Source organism: Tamandua tetradactyla, chromosome 26 (genome assembly GCF_023851605.1).
Source record: "Tamandua tetradactyla isolate mTamTet1 chromosome 26, mTamTet1.pri, whole genome shotgun sequence".
Classification (NCBI taxonomy): domain Eukaryota; kingdom Metazoa; phylum Chordata; class Mammalia; order Pilosa; family Myrmecophagidae; genus Tamandua; species Tamandua tetradactyla.
Window position 1 is genome coordinate 27,908,894 of NC_135352.1, and position 19,524 is coordinate 27,928,417.

The 19,524-nt window shown below is 36.5% G+C and overlaps 2 protein-coding genes across 7 annotated transcripts in view; one reads left to right on the plus strand and one right to left on the minus strand.

Annotated features, from left to right (window-relative positions):
- CENPU (centromere protein U) overlaps positions 1–3,124 on the plus strand; it is a 77,261-nt gene extending 74,137 nt beyond the window's left edge. Inside the window, exons 12-13 of one of the 3 annotated variants that reach the window (XM_077144539.1) lie at positions 1,789–1,945; positions 2,904–3,124. In XM_077144539.1, coding sequence (XP_077000654.1) covers positions 1,789–1,945; positions 2,904–3,017 — 271 coding nt within the window. In that variant the 3' untranslated portion in view covers positions 3,018–3,124. The other 2 variants (XM_077144537.1, XM_077144538.1) reach the window with 2 other exon arrangements.
- The window catches only part of PRIMPOL (primase and DNA directed polymerase), a 65,823-nt gene continuing 46,895 nt past the window's right edge, over positions 597–19,524 (minus strand). For 2 of the 4 annotated variants that reach the window (XM_077144531.1, XM_077144532.1), the window contains exons 7-13: positions 12,479–12,641; positions 10,624–10,712; positions 7,723–7,812; positions 7,539–7,647; positions 5,572–5,654; positions 5,444–5,487; positions 602–3,883 (exon numbers count right to left, since the gene is read on the minus strand). In XM_077144531.1, the coding sequence (XP_077000646.1) occupies positions 3,641–3,883; positions 5,444–5,487; positions 5,572–5,654; positions 7,539–7,647; positions 7,723–7,812; positions 10,624–10,712; positions 12,479–12,641 (821 nt within the window). In that variant the 3' untranslated portion in view covers positions 602–3,640. Of the gene's footprint in view, positions 3,884–5,443; positions 5,488–5,571; positions 5,655–7,538; positions 7,648–7,722; positions 7,813–10,623; positions 10,713–12,478; positions 12,642–19,524 lie in introns of all 4 variants that reach the window. The other 2 variants (XM_077144534.1, XM_077144533.1) reach the window with 2 other exon arrangements.

Sequence of the window (19,524 nt, forward strand, 5' to 3'; positions counted from 1 at the left end):
AAGCAAAAGAAGCATTTGGTACTGATCTAGCAGGTCTAATGATAGTGCCATGAGAGGTAGAGATTTAATGCATGGACTCTTGAATCAGACCACCTTGGTCTGAATCCAGCCTCTGGCACTGACTAGTTGTGAACCTTGGGCAAGTCATTCAACTTCTTTATGCTTAGTTCCCTCATTTGTAAAATGAGCATAGTAATAATACACCTCATAGGGTGTTGTGAGAATTGAGTGAGTCAATATATAGAAAGTGCTTCACAGAGGCTGGCATCTAAATAGTGCTGAGTGTTAATGGTTTTTGTTTATTATGTTGTTGTTTGAAACATGTACTTTGGAGTGGTACTCATCTGATTTCATTCCCAAGTGTTGCACCGGCTTTGCAGGCCTAAATGTAGCCTGGCTAGGAAAACTGGAGCCCATGCATCAATCTGCCAACCAGCAAGTGTATTTTGGTGTTCTTCTACTAAGCTGGAATCACTGTGTAAGCTGGAGGGTTGATAGTAAAAGCAGTAGTAGTATCAGTTATCAGAAATGCTTTCTGTCCTTAAAGACTTTTGAAATAGCTTGAGCAGTGAAGTGATATCAGAAATAGCAGCGCATAACTAAGTACTAAGTTTTAAAGAAGAGACTGCCACAGACATTTAAATTTAAAATAAAGAGAATTAGCTATCTAGTAGTCTACTGGTTTCCAACTCTAGCCTGTGAAGAGGTGCTAGTTCAAGATAAAATTTCATTGGCCTAGGTCAAAATATGGAAAATAAAGGTAATAAAATAATTATGATAGTTAGCATTTAAAAGTCTCCCTATAGACTGGGCCCCATCCTAACTGCTTATAATAATCCTGCAAGGTAGGTTATCAGGGCTATATAGTAAAATGCAAGACTGAACTGTTTTGTTCTTTTTCTAGATGTGATTTTAGAAGTCAAGAAGCATAATTCTGAAAAGGCATAGTAGGAAAAAATGTGATATATCATTGTTTCAGCTTACCATATGAAAAATGTAAGGAACAGGGAGATAACTTACTAAAAGTCACACATCTAGAAAGTGGGGCCAGGATGTGATGCCAGCCTGACCATGCCCCTCTGCAGAACAAGTGAGTTTTCCAGAATCCTGCAACAGTTCAATGTAAAGAACTGTTACAGTGACTTTTCTTTTACAGAATTATATTAGAAGATAGTTTTTTAAAAATCCTTATTTGGCAAAATAAAAAACTGCTGGCCCTTCTCCCTTTTTTGATTGGTCCATAAAATCCAAGGTATCCCTTTTTATGTTTCGTTAAGAAACTGAGCACTGAAATGAAGCAGTTTGCCCAAAGTCACACCAGGTAGTGAGATAGTTTTTCTCCTGGTGTTATTAGACCTTGGAAGATAGACAAGATTTTGATAAGAGAAAGGGCAAAGGAAAGGCGTTTTGTCCACAGCGTCACTGTAAAACACCAGGGCCTGTCTATTTCTACCTGGGGCATTAAAATGTTAAAAACCGTGTTTTTCAGTAGTACTCAAGACCCTCCAAAGGACATGATGAATTTTAGAATGTATAAGGCATCATCTTCAGTGGGTTCATTGCTAATTATGCATTGTGAATCATATTTCACAGGTTTTTGTGTTTTAGATTGAATCCTAGAATCTTTCACGTATTCCTAATTTCAGAGCTGAAGAATTCTTAAATCATCTACTCCACTGTTCCTTATTTTTCATACTTTACTCCGTATATATTCAGATACTCAGTCTCCTACACTATAGGCTGTAACTCTTATGTCATTTATTGTGGGGTATAATATGTTTGTTTTAGGTTAGAACCACAGCTGAAACAGCTACAAACAAAATATGATGAACTTAAGGAGAGAAAATCTTCACTTAGGAATGCAGCAGATTTCTTGTCTAATTTAAAACAGCTTCATCAAGATTATTCAGATGTGCGAGAAAAAGAATCCAACGTTAAGGAAACGGTAACTTTATTCTTTACTGTGCTCCAGAAGATATAGGGCACTTGCATGTTACAACACCAGAAGCTTTGAGGAAGGATACATATAAATGCAACATTAGAACATAACCCAACTAGCATCACTACAAACCAGGGAAATTTTGTTATATCATCACTGTAGCTATTTAAAGAAGGCCAAGAAGGTAGAGAAAAATCCAGGATCATGGGTTTTACTACAGCATTTATATGTCAGAGAACTGAATTTCATCAAGGAAAGTGTATAAAAATCTCAGTTGAATAACTTAGCTCTGCTTTCGTATCATTTTCATAATGTAAGACCTTTTTTTGTCCTTTTTCTAGTCCATGTTCGTGGTATCTTGTTTTTGAAAAGCCATTATCCCATATAAATGGTTGGTAGATACGATTTTTAGAAAATGAGAATTATGTAATAGGAAACAAAAATGTATTTTTGTTTTAATATATTTTGTACTTGCTTTTGGATTTTTGCTGCAGACTTGGGGACTTCTATGGGTCTAAGAGTTCTCATTCCATCAGGTCTTGCAGTAAAAGCAAACCTGCCTTAAATAGTTTTCTGTGCTTTAAAACAGCCTTGGGATTAAACAGACCCACACAGCTCTGGCATACTGGCCCAAACTAAGTCCTGGCCTGTCCCAGGAATGATTTTTCTGTTTTAAAAATAATTCAGATGCCACAGTTTCTTGAACCAACTGGTCTTTAGGGTTTAGAAGATTAGCCCAGACTTTGTGGGACAGTTCCACTGCATCCTTACATTATCAATTACATCCTAAGGAAAACAGATTAAAGCAAATTTTCATAATGGTCCTAGTTTATAAATAAAAGGAGTTAATGGAAAGTTCTACCATTGGCATTTGAGCATAAGATTGAGCTGTTTAAGAGAGCTACTGTGAATACTTGTAACAGTTTTTGAATTGTTAATCTAAATAAAATTTTCCTTTCAATAGTATGATTCATCCAGCCTTCCAGCTTTGTTATTAAAAGCAAGAAGCCTTTTGGGAGTGGAAAGTCATCTGCAAAATATCAACCATCAATTAGAGAAGCTTCTTGACCAGGAATGAGAAGACTTGTCACTAAAATTTGCCTCTGTAATATTAGTCTCAGGATGTTGCCACCTATTTTCTGCATTTGTGCTTTTATAAATGAAAATCTTTTTTGAAAAATTTAAGCGAAGGTAATTGTACCTCTTACTTCAGTTCTCCAAGTTGGACATTTATTTTTATTGTTATAGCAACATTCAGATACATAAAAGTATAAATTTTTCTAGTTAGTCAGCTGTAGAAGTATGGCCTAGTTACCAGAATTTATTATTATTTTGTCATTCAAATGTCTCTGACAATGTTAAATGGCATCAGTTTGTATAATAGTTTGAATCCTTTATCATCTTTTCTGGTTATTGTCTTTTGTAAGGTTTTAGAATGATGACATCTTATCCTAATCAGTCCCAGACATATAAGAAGAGTTTTAAGCTATAAATTAACTTGAAAAACTAAACTGTTGCAAACATGACACTAATTTTGGTTACTCAATAAGGAGATTTCCACTAGTATACCAATGTTAATTTTCAATAAAGTTGGTTTATTTAAGTAAAAAATAGAAAACAACTAGAAACTTAGTTGATGTAAACAGATTTAATAAGTTAATGTAATGCCTGCCTGTAAAGTAACTGTCCTTAGCTAATTAGCTACTCTTGTAATACTTCTATAATTAGTTCATCAGGAATTTCATCCACTCCATTACTATAATTGAGCAGACTGCTGTCTGCAGCTTCAACTAATTCAACATCTTCAATGGCTTCTAAAAAATAAGGATCATCACCACCATTATCCCAGTCAGCTTCAGAGCACACTGGCAACTTCTGAGATGACAGTTTATGAGGATTCTTGGTTTCATTATGGCTAGTTTCATCTGTTGTAAATTCCTCTTCCTTTGTTTCCATTGGGGAAGGAAGAGTAGAAAGGGATGGAGAGGAAATAAAAGTTATTCAGTCATGTGATGATTTCACCATATACTTAATATGTTGAATTAAGATACCAAGTAATAAGACCAGTTCTTCAAAAGATACTAAAATGGGTTTGCTAGATAAATAGCCTCCAGTATAGTAACTGTGGGAATGAGTACACTAACTTGAACAATGCCACTGCTGCTCAGATATTTTTGAAACTCAAAATTTGATACTGCCTGTAGATCCCTGGCACATTTTTTTCCATATTCCCAAATGGAACTAGATCACAAGTAGTTTTAATTTTTGAACAAGTGAAGAATATAGCTGAAAACAAATTCAAACACATATTTGCTAAATTAACAAAGGACTCCATTTCCCTAATTTATAAAATACTTTAAAAATTTAGTAAGAATCCTGGGTCGAAAAAAGTTGTTGTAAAGAACAGTTTCAGACAAATGTAAAAATACAACTACTGATTATCTATTAGACAATACTATTGTATCAATATTAAATCTCCTAAATTTGATACCTTTACTGTAGTTATATAAAAATGTCATTCTTCAGCTACATGTTTAAATATTTAAGATTTAAGGACTGTGATGTCTACAACTTACTCAAATGATTCATCAAATACTGTGTATGTGAATAGGCAGAACAAATGTGGACAAATTTTAACAAATGGGAAATCTAGGTAAAGGGCACAGAGGTGTTCCTTGCGCTCTCACAACATTGTTGTCGATGTCTAATTCCCTATCGTTTTTATGGAGAGCGCTGTGGTACTGTGTATTTTCTAAAGTACTTGTGACAGATGAGGACCAAAAAAGGCATACAAAACAGTATATGTAATGTGGGCTTTTTGAACAATATAAGCATACATAGATATAAATTCTGGAAAGTTATATGCCAAAACATTTACATCAGATACCTCTGAGTGGGAAAATTATGAGTGAGATTTCTTTCCCATTTGCTTTTTATGTATTTTCTAATATTTTTTTGACAATGAATATGGAATTGTTTGGATAAATAAAAGCTTTTGAAAGAAAAATTAAGCGTGGTTTTGCAATCTGATAATATTTACCTAATTAAAACTGCATATGCCAGTGCATGGGCGGTGCAGTGGTGGAGTGCTCGCCTTTCACGCGGGAGGACCGGGCTCGATTCCCGGGCCGTGCACCCCACCCCATCCCCGCCAAAACTGCATACACCCTTTGACACAATTCTACTTTTAGAAATTCACCCTATGGATATAGTTGTTCTAAGAAACACAAAGATAGGTATTTTGGTATATTTCAGAAACTTCTTCAAATGTCTTGGATTAGTTAAATAAAGTGATAGCTATACAATGTGACTATACAGCAATTAAAAAGAATGAGGTGCTTATTTCCAGATAGCTGACAAGGGAGAATTGTTACAATATATTCCTGAGTGAAAACACACAGTGTGTTTAAAAATGTTCCTTTGATGCATTTGCGCAGTGCTCATACCTCATTTATGCTGTATCAAGGACTAATTAGTAATGAGAAACTAAAAATATATACTTACTTTGAATAGATAAAGGAGACATACTTCAGGTGGTAATGGGAAACCTGAATGAGAATGATAGTAAAGCTATTTTATATAAATACCTAATTTTAACTTTGTGGTAAACATTGTGAAAACTAATAACTCACAGTTAGATTTGAAGTTTTCTGCTTTACAGACAGGATCATGACATTTTTGATACCAAACTTCATTTTTCAAATCAACCAGAATCCTTTACGTTAAGGAAAAAAGTATTAATATCCAGACTTTGATAGAAAACAAAATCTAACTGTATATATACTGTTTATAAGAGATATGCCTAAATCTTACAGCTGAGAAAAGTTAAAATTAAATACATAAGTACACCAACCAAAAGAAAGCTGTGGTAGCCAAAAATATCACACACAATTGACTTTATGGCAAAATACATACTGGCAGAAGTTATTCGAGGAAGATATCATAATTCTCAACCAGCATCCACTGAATAATAAGGCTTCAAAATGTATAAGAGAAAAAAACCAATAGAAGGATAAAACAAATATACCGAAGATCAAGATATTTTAAAAATTATTTTTTAGTAACTGAGTAAAATCACGAAAATATTAAGACTTAGAAAATTTGAATAACACCTTAAAAATAATTAGCAAGCTTGATCTAATAAGCAAATATGAATACTGCCTCCAATAACTGAAGCACTTATTTATAATCACATGAGACTGCTAGGCTACACCCTGAATCTCATCAAATCTAAGTGTCAGCTCACAGATTACAAATCGATTTGCTTAAAAAAAAAATAACAAAAGGGTAACTAATAGACCCCATAATTTGGAGTTAAAAGCACATTTCTAAATAACCAGTGGCTCAAGGAAAAATTATAACAGAAGCAAGAAAATACTACATATTAAAATGAAATGCAGCTTAAGTAATTTTTAGAGGGAAATTCAAAATCTTAAAAGATTACATTACAACAGACATGTAAAGATAAATGAGAATAAACAACTAATAAATTGGAAAATGAACAGCGGAATTAATCCTAATAAAATAAGAGGCAGGAAGTAGTAATAGAGCAGAAAATTAAACAGAATCAACAAAGCCAAAATCTGAAGACTAATCAAATGACTTCAAGCTTTGTCGAAAAAAATAAGTAAAGCAGACACAATGTTATTTCTACATTTAAGTAGTAATTAAATTCAGATTTAACTGCAAATCCAGTGTACTATATACAGCATATATAAGTAAGAATATTATGAACTTTGTCAGCAACTTTGAAAACTTGGGTAAAATAAACAAATTACTAGAAAAAAATAACAAATAGAAAAAAAGTAACAATACCTAAGTGATTCTATATTCATTAAAAATTAAAAAAAAGTTTTGAAGCCATTTAAAGTCTTCACACGTTCACAGAAAAGGGAATATTAAATGGTACTTGTACATAAAAGTCTTAGATTGGGTATTACATATAAAATAGCAAAATTTCTCATATAACTGGCAACCACTGGATTTCTACTTTATCCCTATTCTAACCATATCCCTATGTTATTTAAAATTCCATCCTGACTTTATTTCATCCTTTACTTCCACTCCTTTTACCAGGAGCTTTTTGAAGAAAACTCTTAATAAAGGGCCTGGCATGTACAGCAAACCTCCGTAAACACTGGTTCCCTGTAACACCCATTCTGTCTTGACATCCAACTCTTAATACTGAGTAGATATTCCTGTTGCCCAAAGTTGCCCAAGTTAGGTTTAGACTTCGTAAGTGTCAAGGGCAAACAGGAAGAAGCAAACCTTTCTATCGCCATTGCTTGTGCACCTGTCTTCCGCCTCTCCTTTCTTTCTAGGCCTAGCCAATCCTACCTTAATCTTCTCAAGATTTTACTGCCTAAGGGGTTGTTTTCCAAATAAAGTATAAATAAAGCTGATAAGTGCTAGGGCAATGTGATAATTAAGATAGTAATTAAATATTATCAGGACAAACCCAATACAACAAACTGAATTACAATGAAATTTATTACCAAAAAATCATTTTTTATCTTCTCAACATTATTAAAAATTATAAGCATTTGAAATGTAGTATTGGGTAAATACATAGAACTTATTAATATACAATATTACTTACATGATATTATTACTCTTGTGGGCTCTTCCAATGTTTCCACACCAGCGATATTTACAAATATCATAAACCAATAATTCTTCTGGGAAAAAGTAGTTCCAACGCCGAATTCCTAAAAGGCAAAATATGGTTTCTAAAGGTACTAGCTTATCATGTAACAGTTAATAAAGAATAAAAGTATCTTTACCTCCTTTAATGCCATTTTTATTCACCAAAGAAAGAACAAAATGATCAATTTCAGGGTAGGGTGAACACTGAAAACCTTCAATAGTTTCCACTGCAACAGAGAGAAGAATTATATATATATATATATATATATATAAGTTGAGTTAAATTTTAAGTTGTTTAGTACAATTACAATGATGGATCTTGGATGTTAGGGTTGATCAAGGAAAAGACATCCATAAGATGGCAGTAGCACCCAAAGGCTTTATTTAGGTGCCACTGGGACAGGTTTGCATGAGATGGGTTGTCGCTCTAGCAGGGGACCTTCCAACAGTGGTACAAGCCACCACCCAGAAAGGAGGCAGGGCAAGGGAACTGCAGGGGACAGGAACCAGAAAGGGGCTCATATGTGTAGGTGACACTGCTGAGCACCACAGTGGGACATTCTTGGGTTTGAAAGCCCTACATGGCAGCAGCAGCTTGGGGTCCTGTATTGCCCCAGGGATTGTCTTATCTATGGCTAGCAGATGTTCAGCACAGTTTTGCAGTGTATAAAAAGCATGCAGTCTCTTAATGGCTAAAAATATGTGTATTTGAGCTATATTTACAACAATTATATGTGTAAGAATTTGCATTTGGCACCTTCAGGCTTTGGACTCCTGGTCCTAGCCCACCACAAAGTAAACAACACAGGGGTCAACATAACACGGGCCATCTTTGGCCATTTATATACCAAAACTCCAGTTTGTTTGTTTTTATTTTTCTTTTCAACCTTTTTATGGATTCTTGTAACCCCACAAGGAAGTGCATAAAATTAAAATCTCTCAATTAGATGGCATGTAAATTAATTTCATAAAAAGCATCTGAAATAATTTTCATCACTTTGTTCACTCTGAGAAAGAAATTTGCTCTTGTGTCTAGAACTGGCCTGGTACCATCAGACAGGCCTTGGAGGGGTTCAGCTGGCCTAGTCTGGTACTCACAGCTTCACCTTGGTGTTCTTTTGTTGAACATAAAATTATTTCAGAGAACTTTAACATCAGACAAGGCCACTCTGTGATTATGATGGAGAAAGACAAAAAGCAAGACCACTGTGTAATCACATCTGAACACACATAAAACATGAACATTGTCCAAACCAAAAAGAAAATCACTAAACACTTCCTTATCCGGGCTATTAAGAGCGACTGCTGCTTCCTTACCAATAATAGCTTTAGTTTCCTTCTACTCCGCTTTCCTTTTAGTTAAGATTTAAAATGGTCATAGAATTGCTTCTGATAGCCCCCAACCCAGAGCAAATTCCTAATTACCAGGACATGCCCCCAAATCATCTAACCAAAGTCCAAATTCTATAATTAAGAAGTCCCTTCTAACATCTTCTGAGATGCCCTACAGTGCTCCATGATACGTGTTCTCCCTCAGTGTAACAAGTAATAGACCCAACGTCACCAAACTACAGGTGGGCTGATGTTAAGCTGGAGGGCACTGAAAATTCAATCATATTTTATATTTAAGAATCTACTGGTATTGTAATGCCTGGAAACATCCTAGAGTATATTAAGAAGCTAATCAAAAAGTATTGGCAAAGTCCCCTGAGGGAGGGAAGAAAGAATATGGGAATTCTTACCATCAGGGAATCCCCTGATACTTTTTTTTTTTTTTAAACATGGGCAGGCACCAGGAATCGAACCCGGGTCCTCTGGCATGGCAGGCAAGCATTCTTGCCTGCTGAGTCCCCGTGGCCCGCCTGGAATCCCCTGATACTGTGTCAGACTTTAGGCCATGCCCTCCATCTGGAGGGTTACTCTAGTGAAGCTTATGTAGATAGGGGAGAAGCTTAGAATACCTATAGGCATGCCTAAGAGTTACTTCTGGTGGACCTCTGTTGTTGTTGCTCAGATATGGCCTCAGACTCTCTAAGTCCAACTCTGCAAGTGAAATCATTGCCCTCCCCACTACATGGAGCATGACATCCAGGGGTGAAAGTCTCCCTGGTGGCGTGGGCAATGACTCCCAGGGATGAATCCAGACCTGGCACCATGGGATCAACAATTACATCCTGACCAAAAGGGGGAAAAGAAGTGTAATTAATACAGTATCAGTGGTAGAGAGTTAAAATAGAGTCGAGAAGCTACTTGTTCTTACACAAGCCATAACCTGCCAACCCTCAACCAGGATATTCCAGCCAATCCTAAAGAACACCAAGAGCAACATATAAGATTCCACAAGGATTTCTGGCACTAGAGTAACTTTCCAGAAACCTACAGATGGGTCCCTGGTCCAGATAAGTCCTGAAACCTAGCCCAGCCTCTTCAGAACATCAGATAGTACCATCCCCCTACCCCATATTAGTGACAGACCCTTCTAATATAGAAAATTTAGAATTGCCATAGTCCAAACAACCCCAAAGAGAGGTATGAAAAGATCAAAAGGTGGTGGTGGAATTATACATAGAAGATAGGTCTTAACAAATGAATATGAATGCTGTATCATTAAATTGATATCTCTTTTAGTCTCCAATATTTTAGAGCAGCTAGAACTAAAAACCTAAAATAGCAAAATTATAACCCATGTCAAAGTCTGAAATATGTTCTAAAACTGATTTTGGTGCTGCACTTTGAAATTTATAGCTTTTTGGATATATGTTATTGTTGACAAAAAAAGAAGGAAAAAAAGTCAATTGTGATGATAAAAAAGTATTTAAGCCATCTAGCCTCTTATATTCCTCTAGCCTTTTATATTCTGAAAATTAATGAATAACGCTTGAATAAACATCTTTTTTTACACTGTCTCCATTTTGGACAGAAAACCTAACACAGTTTTAAACGATCAGAGGAAAGGAATACTTAAGATTAAAATTGTTTTAGGACAAACAGATTTTGTATCCTTCAATTCTGATAAGAAATTGTATTCTCAAAATTACCTGCAGCGTTGGTACTGTTAAAATATTCACCTCGTTTTTGTTTATTTGGAGACACGTTACATGTAAGAACTCGTAAGGTATCTGAGAATCTGAAGAAAATATGTAAAAGAAACAAAACATTATATTAGAAATAAAGAGGCATGGCTATAAATCATTCTCTATTAAAATTCTTTACTTGACAGCTAACTGTACCAGGGATTTATGCCACATTTGACTGCAAGAGCACAAATCCTATCCCCTCTTCCCACAAAAATAGACTTTTGATTGTTCAAAATACTTCCCTCCGTTATAGAGTCAATCAGACTCTAGGACTGCTGAAACGAAAATTATACTGAGGTTATAATTCTATTTCCCAAACATACAGAGCCTCTGAAATATTTGTTACAGTAACTTAAAAGGAGTGAATAACAGAATGAAATGAAGAAGGAAAGACTGCTGAGAGTAAAGGACAGACAGATTAAAATTAACTAAGAGGAAAGATACAATCATAATCATACACAACTTATTCATTTCAGGAAGAAAAATATCTGGCATTTACTTGAATACACTAAAGGCAACCATTATTGTAACTCTGTTCAGTAGAAAAACCATGCATTTCAGTGAGATTAATATTGAGACAGTAAAAGAAATGGAACTGGTAGTCAGGAGAGTTATCTTCTCCAAGCCAACTCTGTTGCTTTCTACCCATGGGATACATAGAATGTGGCTTTTATTCTGGTGTCAACAACTGTGGGCAAGAAGGTCATACAATTTTTATAACTCTACTACTACTACACTACTTTCACTACTGCCGCTACTAACAGCTAACGTTTACTGAACAGATACCATGTGCCAGGCTCTGTTCTAAGTGCTTTGTGTGTTCAGTTTTAACCCAACTTATTTAATTCTCACAAACACCCCAGGAGATAGGTGGTGGTATTTCCATTTTAAAGGTGAGGAAACTAAGACTTTGATCTTACCTCTGAGATATAATGTGAACGGAACTCGAACAGTGCAAAGACATATGAAGAAAACTAATTCCCCTCCCCAGCCTGCTGGGTACCCACTGTAACAGTGTGCACATCCTGACACAACAACAGCAATGCAGTTTACATATTTATTATGAAAGCTGATATCTATGGAATATTTACTTAAAATTGTGTCTGGGGGAAAAATTATAGCACATTAATAGCAATTTAGTCTTTAATCCTTAACCACATTTTGAACTCACATAATCAGCCTAGAATGAACAGGATTGAAAGCAAATATTTAGGTTGAAAGAGGTCTTTTACTATTTTTTTTTTAATGACCCATTCCTGGAACCTAATAATTTCACAATAAAACTGACAACAAAGTAGTGTATATCAATATAATGTAAAATTATATAGGAATTAGAAGTTGTATTTACAATTAGTGGCAAGTTATTAGCTTGGGAAACATACACAATATAATGTTGAGTGAAAAACAGGTGATATAATGATATAAATAATGATCTCAAGAAACACTTTCTAAATGAAGGAGCTACTTGAATTACATGTATATGTACATACAAGAAAAGAAAATGAGACATTAATTATATTTCCAAATGCAGGTAAGGTAGTTTTTATTTTCTTTATAGAAGTACTAATAAGCATTCTAGAAAATCATAAAACATAACCCTAAAAAGACAGAAAACTTAAGTGGTTAAAAAATACCTTTTACAATTACTTTTTCAGTTAATGTAGAAAAAAAGAACAGTTAATCCACAATTTTAAGACCTTTATTTTTTATAAAGTTAGAAGAATTCACATAACTCACACTTTTATAATATGCTATACTGTTCACTGCTTATTAAATATCCATGAATATTTAATGATTTAATTCTGGTACTATATACCTGATATTGCTGACCAAAGAAGAGAGGAAATGCTGCTTTTCTTCAGAAATATCCTTTGACTGTTTAGGAAAAAATTTGTTATCTTCAGCAACTTCTAAAGCCACATGCTTTCCTAGTTTTGATGATTTATAGAGTCGAAAGTTTCTATTTTTTGTATAAACTCCTGTATCAAAGATTAAGAAAGAAATATGAACATATGTTTTCATGGTTTTTCTAGTCAGCAAATTTTTAGTTAGTTTTGTAGAGCATTAACAGAAGAAAATTTCTTCCATATGATTGTAAACAAAAGAAAAAGAATACATACATAAAAAATAAATCAGAGTTGGCATGGAAGAAAGCCATATCCAGAAACGGCAAATTCAATTATTTGGGAGCAACCCTTCCTTTGAAAACGACTAGAAAAGCTGGACCAATGTATTAAAAGAAAAAAACAACTGACCAATGAAGAGCTCCCAAGGCAGTGAGGATTTATGGTACCAAAATTCCAGAGAGAGGATACATCAAAAAACATCAAATACCCACAACAAATCTAATATAAGATGTATAAAGAAATTATTAAACATTATTGAGAGAACACCTTTAAGTAAAATAGAAACATTCTTGAGAGAACACAGCATGTTCATGGTTTGATAGGCTCAATATTACAAAAATGTCAATTCTGCCCAAGTTGATCAATAGACTCAATGCAATCCAAATAAAAATGAAAGCAGGGCTGTGTGTGTGTGTAAACTGGCGAGTTGGTTCTAAAATTTAAATGGAAGTGCAAAGGGCCAAGAATAGCCAAGACATTTCAAAGACAAAAGTGGAGGGTTTACTCTAACAGATATGAACACTCAGGACAAAACAGTGTTAATTAAAGTAGGATAGTATGACATCAGAATAGATCAACAGACCAATGGAACAGGGCAGAGTCTAGAGACAGACTGACACATGTATGGATACTTGATTTATAAAAAAAGGTTGCTGCAGAACAGTAGGGAAAGGTCAGTCATTTTAACAAATGGTGCTGGGACAAATGGATATACATAATGGAAAAAACTGAATTGTGACCTTTTCACCCAATAAGCAAAAATGTATTTCACTGGACTGTAGACTTAATTTTGAAAGTAAAGCTATAAGGCTTATGGAAGATAAATGGAAGATCTTCACAACTTGGGATAGGGAAGAATTTCTTCAAAAAGATATAAGAAACGTTAAACCCAAAGGAAAACGATGAATTAGACTACTGGCATAATCAAACTTAAAACCTTTTAATCATCAAAGACACCATTAAGACATGGAAAAGGTAAGCCACAGACTAGGAGCAGACACCTGTAACATATTAAGTAACAAGGGGCTCATATCCATGATATTTCATAAACTCTTACAAATCAGTAAGAAAAAAGACAAGTTACTAGGAAAATGGGCAAAAGATCTAACAGGCATTGACAAAAGAGAAGACCCATATGGCCAATAAACATATGAAAAAGTGCTCATACTTATTTTTAATTAGGGCAATGCAAATTATAATTAAGCACCCACCAGGATGATTACATCTTAAAAAAAAACAAAACAGGGTGGGCCATGGTGGCTCAGGAGGCAGAGTTCTCGCCTGCCATGCTGGAGACCCCAGTTCAATTCCCAGTGCCTGCCCATTAGAGAGAAAAAAAAAAAAAAACACATGAGGATAGGAAACACCTGAAACTCTCATATACTCCTACCAATGTGACAGCATAAATAGGAACAATTGCTAATTTGATAGTTTCTATACTATCTGTGACAGGCACTTCTACTCCTAAATATTCAACAGAAATGCACATGTGCCAAATGATATGCTCATGAATTCCACCACAACGTTATGTGTGATAGCTTAAAAATAGGAAATAGTCCAAATGCCCATCAACAGTAAAATGGATAAATGAATGCTGGTGCATTCATATGGTGGAATGCTATATGGTGATGAAAATGAATGAATTACTGCTACACAGAACAAGGCTGAATTTCACAGACTTAAGTATTAGACATAATTAGACATAAATTAGACATAAATTAGACATAAACTAGACATAAAAGAACACATACATTTGATTCCAATTATCTACATTTTTTAAAAAGGTGAACAATCCAGTGTTTGAGGAGAGAGTAGTGGCCACCTCTGGTAAGGAGGTCGAGAGTACTAACCGACAGACATTTGTGAGAAGCCCTTGGGTCCTGATGATCTTCTATTTCATGTCTTGGGTGATGTGAGACAATAGTGTGGTCACTTTGTGAAAATTCACTAAGTTGAATATTCATGAATTATGCATTTTTTCATATGAAAGTTATAGGTCACAAAATTTACTAAAAAAATTTGGAATGGGACTTCCAGGAAGATGGTAGAATAAGGACAGGCAGAATTTACTCCTCCACCATAAAACAGCTAGAGAACAGGTAGAAACTCCCCAAAGCAGTGGTTCTGATACTCAGATGATCAGAGAAGGACGACTGCAATATATAAGGAAGAGCTAGATGAAAAAGTAGAGAAATTACAACTGAGAGACAGGGGTGAGTGTACTCAATCATGACCACTCCTAAGGCCAGTGGATAAACACCAGCTGGACCAGACAGGTGAAAGAGGCAAACTCTAACTAACTTGTCTGCTAGCTAGGGACAACCAACCCTCTCAGTCCCGCAGTCTAGAGTCTTCTCACGTGGGAGCCTGGGAGCCTGGAAGCCAGCAGACTGATTATGTCCACATACAGAGAACCTGCTGCAGTGCCCAGTGCCACCCTCCATCCCTGAGTGCCCCCGCTCCATCCCCGAGGCTGGCTGCTGCGGGAGCCTGGACTGGGGGGAGAATGTGAAGGCCCTCCCCCTTGGGAGGGCAGAGGGGCACAGAGCAGTGCTGATCTGACAGCTGGTGAGGGAAATGCTCTGGGTCCCACAGCCTCTCTGCATGGGGGACCATGGCATTTATGGCTTGGCTCAGCTGTGTACACAAACGGACAGCTGGGGTGAGGGAGGGAGCTGCATTGCAATGGCAGGCACCATTCTGCCACCACCAAGGCTGCAGCTGTGCACTAGCATGGGTCTTGCTGGCCGGTGAAATGCAATGCACTCCTGGGCTGGCTGCTGGCTGGTTAAGTTGAACCTCTCAGTCCCACAGCCTGAGGTCTTTCCTCACAGCAGTCCAGAAGCCACCAAATCCATCGAACCCACAAGTAAAATCTTTGCAGCAGTGTACAGTACCCACCACCCTTCCCAGAACCAGCAGCTTCCAGCAAACCCTGACCAGGGAGAGGGAGGTAGACCCTCCCCTCAGGAAAACAGGGAGAAACAGATTAGTCCTTAGTTAACATTTGATCAGAGAGGGACAGCCTCTATGAACACCCTCTGGGGCCAACAGGCTGGTACTGGACTCTGACCTGATCTAGAATCTGCCCAGCAGGCTGTGGCTGTCAGGGAGAGGTAGGACTGTTGGGAATAGGTAGCCCAAGAGCGCCCTCTTCTGGAAAGACTGGAAAAGTGCAATCTAGCAAACTGCTTTTCTACTTATCCTCTAACAGCCTTCGTGCCAAAGGAGACCTTCAATGCAAACTCAAACAACAATAAATCTTAGACAAGTAAGGTAAGAAACCAACTTTCAAAATAATCTCATCAAGATAATCCAATGCTAAGAAACCAGCAAAAAATTACAAGGTATATGAAGAAACAAGAGGGTATGGCCAAGATGGGGCAAGATGGCAGCATAGCGAGGTGTGGAATTTAGTTCATCCTCCAGAGCTGCTCATAGATACCCAGGAATGGTACAGAACAACTGCTGGAGAACATCAGTGACCAGACATACAGTATATACCAGTCTGGACCAGGTAAAACAGCTGAGATCCCACAAAGAATTCCAAGTCTCACAAGCTGTGAAGGCTGGTGCTCCTCCCCCACGGGCACGGTGGGTTGGCTTCCTGAGGGAAAGGAAATGGACTTTACTAGCAGCAAGGGCTTAACTCAACCAAGCTCCAATTGCAGAATGAACAAATTCTAACTACTGAAAACAGACCCCCCAGCACAGATAAACCTGGAATAAGCACTAAAGTAACTAGGAGTTTCTGCCTCAGCACAGAGGGGGTGGGGTTGAAGGGAGAAAAAAAAGCAGTCTTATGAGTTGGACAGCACAAAATAATGAAAAAGGGCTGGACCCCAAAAGGGGACAGAGCGTAGAGATACATAGATCCATGTGCCAACTCAGGCTGTTGATTGTCAAACCTGAGGAGCAGGGGTCTAGCTCTGAAAAGCCTTTTTTGCTTGTTTTTACATCTTAACAGCTTATTAGATAGAATTGCAAGCACACTCAGTCTCCAGCACTGCCCCAGGCAAAGGCAGAACTAAAGCATATGTGAGAGACAAAGTAACTAGTCAGGTGAAAGGGATCAATTCCCTAAAGGGAATATCTTCCCCAAGAAAAGAGAGTGGGGCACAGCTCAAGTAGAGGTACTCCTTCAAGGAATTCGGGCCCCAGGGGCTGGAAAACAGAAACAATCAAAGCCCACCTACTACCTCACCTCTGTCTCAACCACACTCCTGGCAGGGAGAGTCAACTAAAATTAAAGGCACCACATCACTTTATACTGGTGGGAAGCTGCAGGCCAAAGCTCCACATGCTCGGCAAAATAGGAAAGGAACAGGATCTAGAGGCCTCAGACAAAAGTCTGACAAACTGCTGGGTCTCACCCTCAGAGAAAACTTATTCTTGCTACTCTTTTTCCCTGAGATATGAGCTTGGTCTGGGAAAACTGAACTGGGGTCTATAATACCTGAGGAGACCCTCCTCAAAAAAAAAAAAAAAAAAGGTCCATACAGGCAGGATAAGAAACAGAAAAACAAAAACTGAAACATTTTGATCAGTTAGCCAGAACCTATGCTAGAGGTCTAGAATAAGTTGAACTGAATGTCAAAGAACAAAGCAATTCAGCAAGAAAACTAGGTAAAAGAGTGAAAACAACCCCCAGAATAAACTAATTAAGAACATCAATTCCTAGATGCCAGCAAAAAATAACAAGTAATACCAGGAAAATCAAAGCTACTGCCCAGTCAAAAGAACAACCCAACACTTCAAATGAGATCCAAGAGTTGAAGCAACTAATTCAGGATGTTCAAACAGACATGGAAAACCTCATCAAAAATCAAATCAACAAGTTGAGGGAGAATATAAAGAAGACATTGGGTGAAAAAAAAAAAGAACTCAAAAGTTTGAAAAAACAAATCACAGAATAAAAGGCACAACAGAAGAGATGGAACAAAAAAAAAGGAAACCTAAAACAATAGATTTGAAGAGGCAGAAGGAAGGATTAGTGAACTAGAAAACTGGATATCTGAAATGCAACACACAAAAGAAAATACAGCGAAAAGTATGGAAAAATATAAGTAAGGTTTCAAGGGAATTGAATGACAACATGAAGTGCATGAACATACGTGTTGTGGGTGTCCCAGAAGAAGAGAAGGGAAAAAGCAGAGAAAGACTAATGGAGGAAATAATCACTCAAAATGTTTCATCTTTTCTGAAAGACATAAAATTACAGATCCAAGAAGTACAACGTACCCCAAATAGAATAAATCCAAATACACATACTCCAAGACACTTACTAATCAGATTGTCAAATGTCAAAGACAGAAGTTTGAAAGCAACAAGAGAAAAGCAATCCATCATATATAAGGGAAGCTCAATAGACTGTGGATTTCTCAGCAGAAACCATGGAGGCAAGAAGGCAGTGGTATGATATATTTAAGATTCTGAAAGAGAAAAACTGCCAATCAAGAATTCTATACCCAGCAAAATTGTCTTTCAAACTGAAGGGGAGATTAAAATGTCTTCAGACAAGCAGTCATAGAGAGAATTTGTGACTAAGAAACTGGTCCTACAAGAAATATTAAAGGGATCCCTACAGGCAGATATGAAAAGGGCAAAGAAAGAGGTTTGGAGAAGAGTAAGGAAATGAAGACTATTGGTAAAGGTAAAAAGGGGGCAAAAATAGATATGACATATAAAATCCAGGAGACAAAATAGAAGAAGAAAGTACTGCCTTTACAGTAATAACATTAAATGTTAATGGTTTAAATTCCCTAATCAAAAGACATAGACAGGCAGAATGGATTAAACAAAAGGATCCATCTATATACTGTGTACAGGAGACTCATTTTAGACCCAAGGACAAAAACAGTTGAAAATGAAAGGTTGGGATAGTTCATTCAAACAACAACCAGAAAAGAGCAGGAGTAGCTACACTAATATCCAACACATTAGACTTCAAATGTAAAACAATTAAAAGAGACGAAGAAGGACGCTATGTATTAGTAAAAGAAACAATTCAGTAAGAACATAAAACAATCATAAATATTTATGCACCAAGCCAGAGTGCTCCAAAATACATAAGGCAAACACTGACAACACTGAAGGGGGAAACAGACACCTCTACCATAACCATTGAAGACTGCAATTCCTTGCTCTCATCAATGAACAGAACACCCAGAAAGAAGATCAATAAAGAAACAGAGATTTTGAATAATATGATAAATGAACTAGACTTAATAGACATACACAGAACATTAGAGCCCACAACAGCAGGATATACATTTTTCTCAAGTGCTCATGGGTGATTCTCAAGGACAAACCATATGTTGAGTTACAAAGCAAGTCTCAATGAATTTAGTAAGATTGAAATCATATAAAACACTTATTCAAATCATAATAGAATGAAGTTGGAAATCAGTAACAGGCAGAAGGCCAGAAAATTCACATATATATGGAGGCTAAGCAACACACTCAAACAACCAGTGGGTCAAGGAAGAAATTATAAGAGAAATCAGTAAATATATCAAGGCAAATGAAAATGAAAACACAAAGTATTAAAATTATGGGATGCAGCAAAGGTAGTGCTGAGAGGGAAATTTATTGTCTTAAATGGCTATATTAAAAAAAGAAGAGCAAAAATTAAGGAATAAACTGTTCCCTTGGAAGAACTAAAGAAAGAACAGCAAACTAACCCCAAAGCAAGCAAAAGGAAAGATAATGAAGATTAGAGCAGAAACAAATGAAA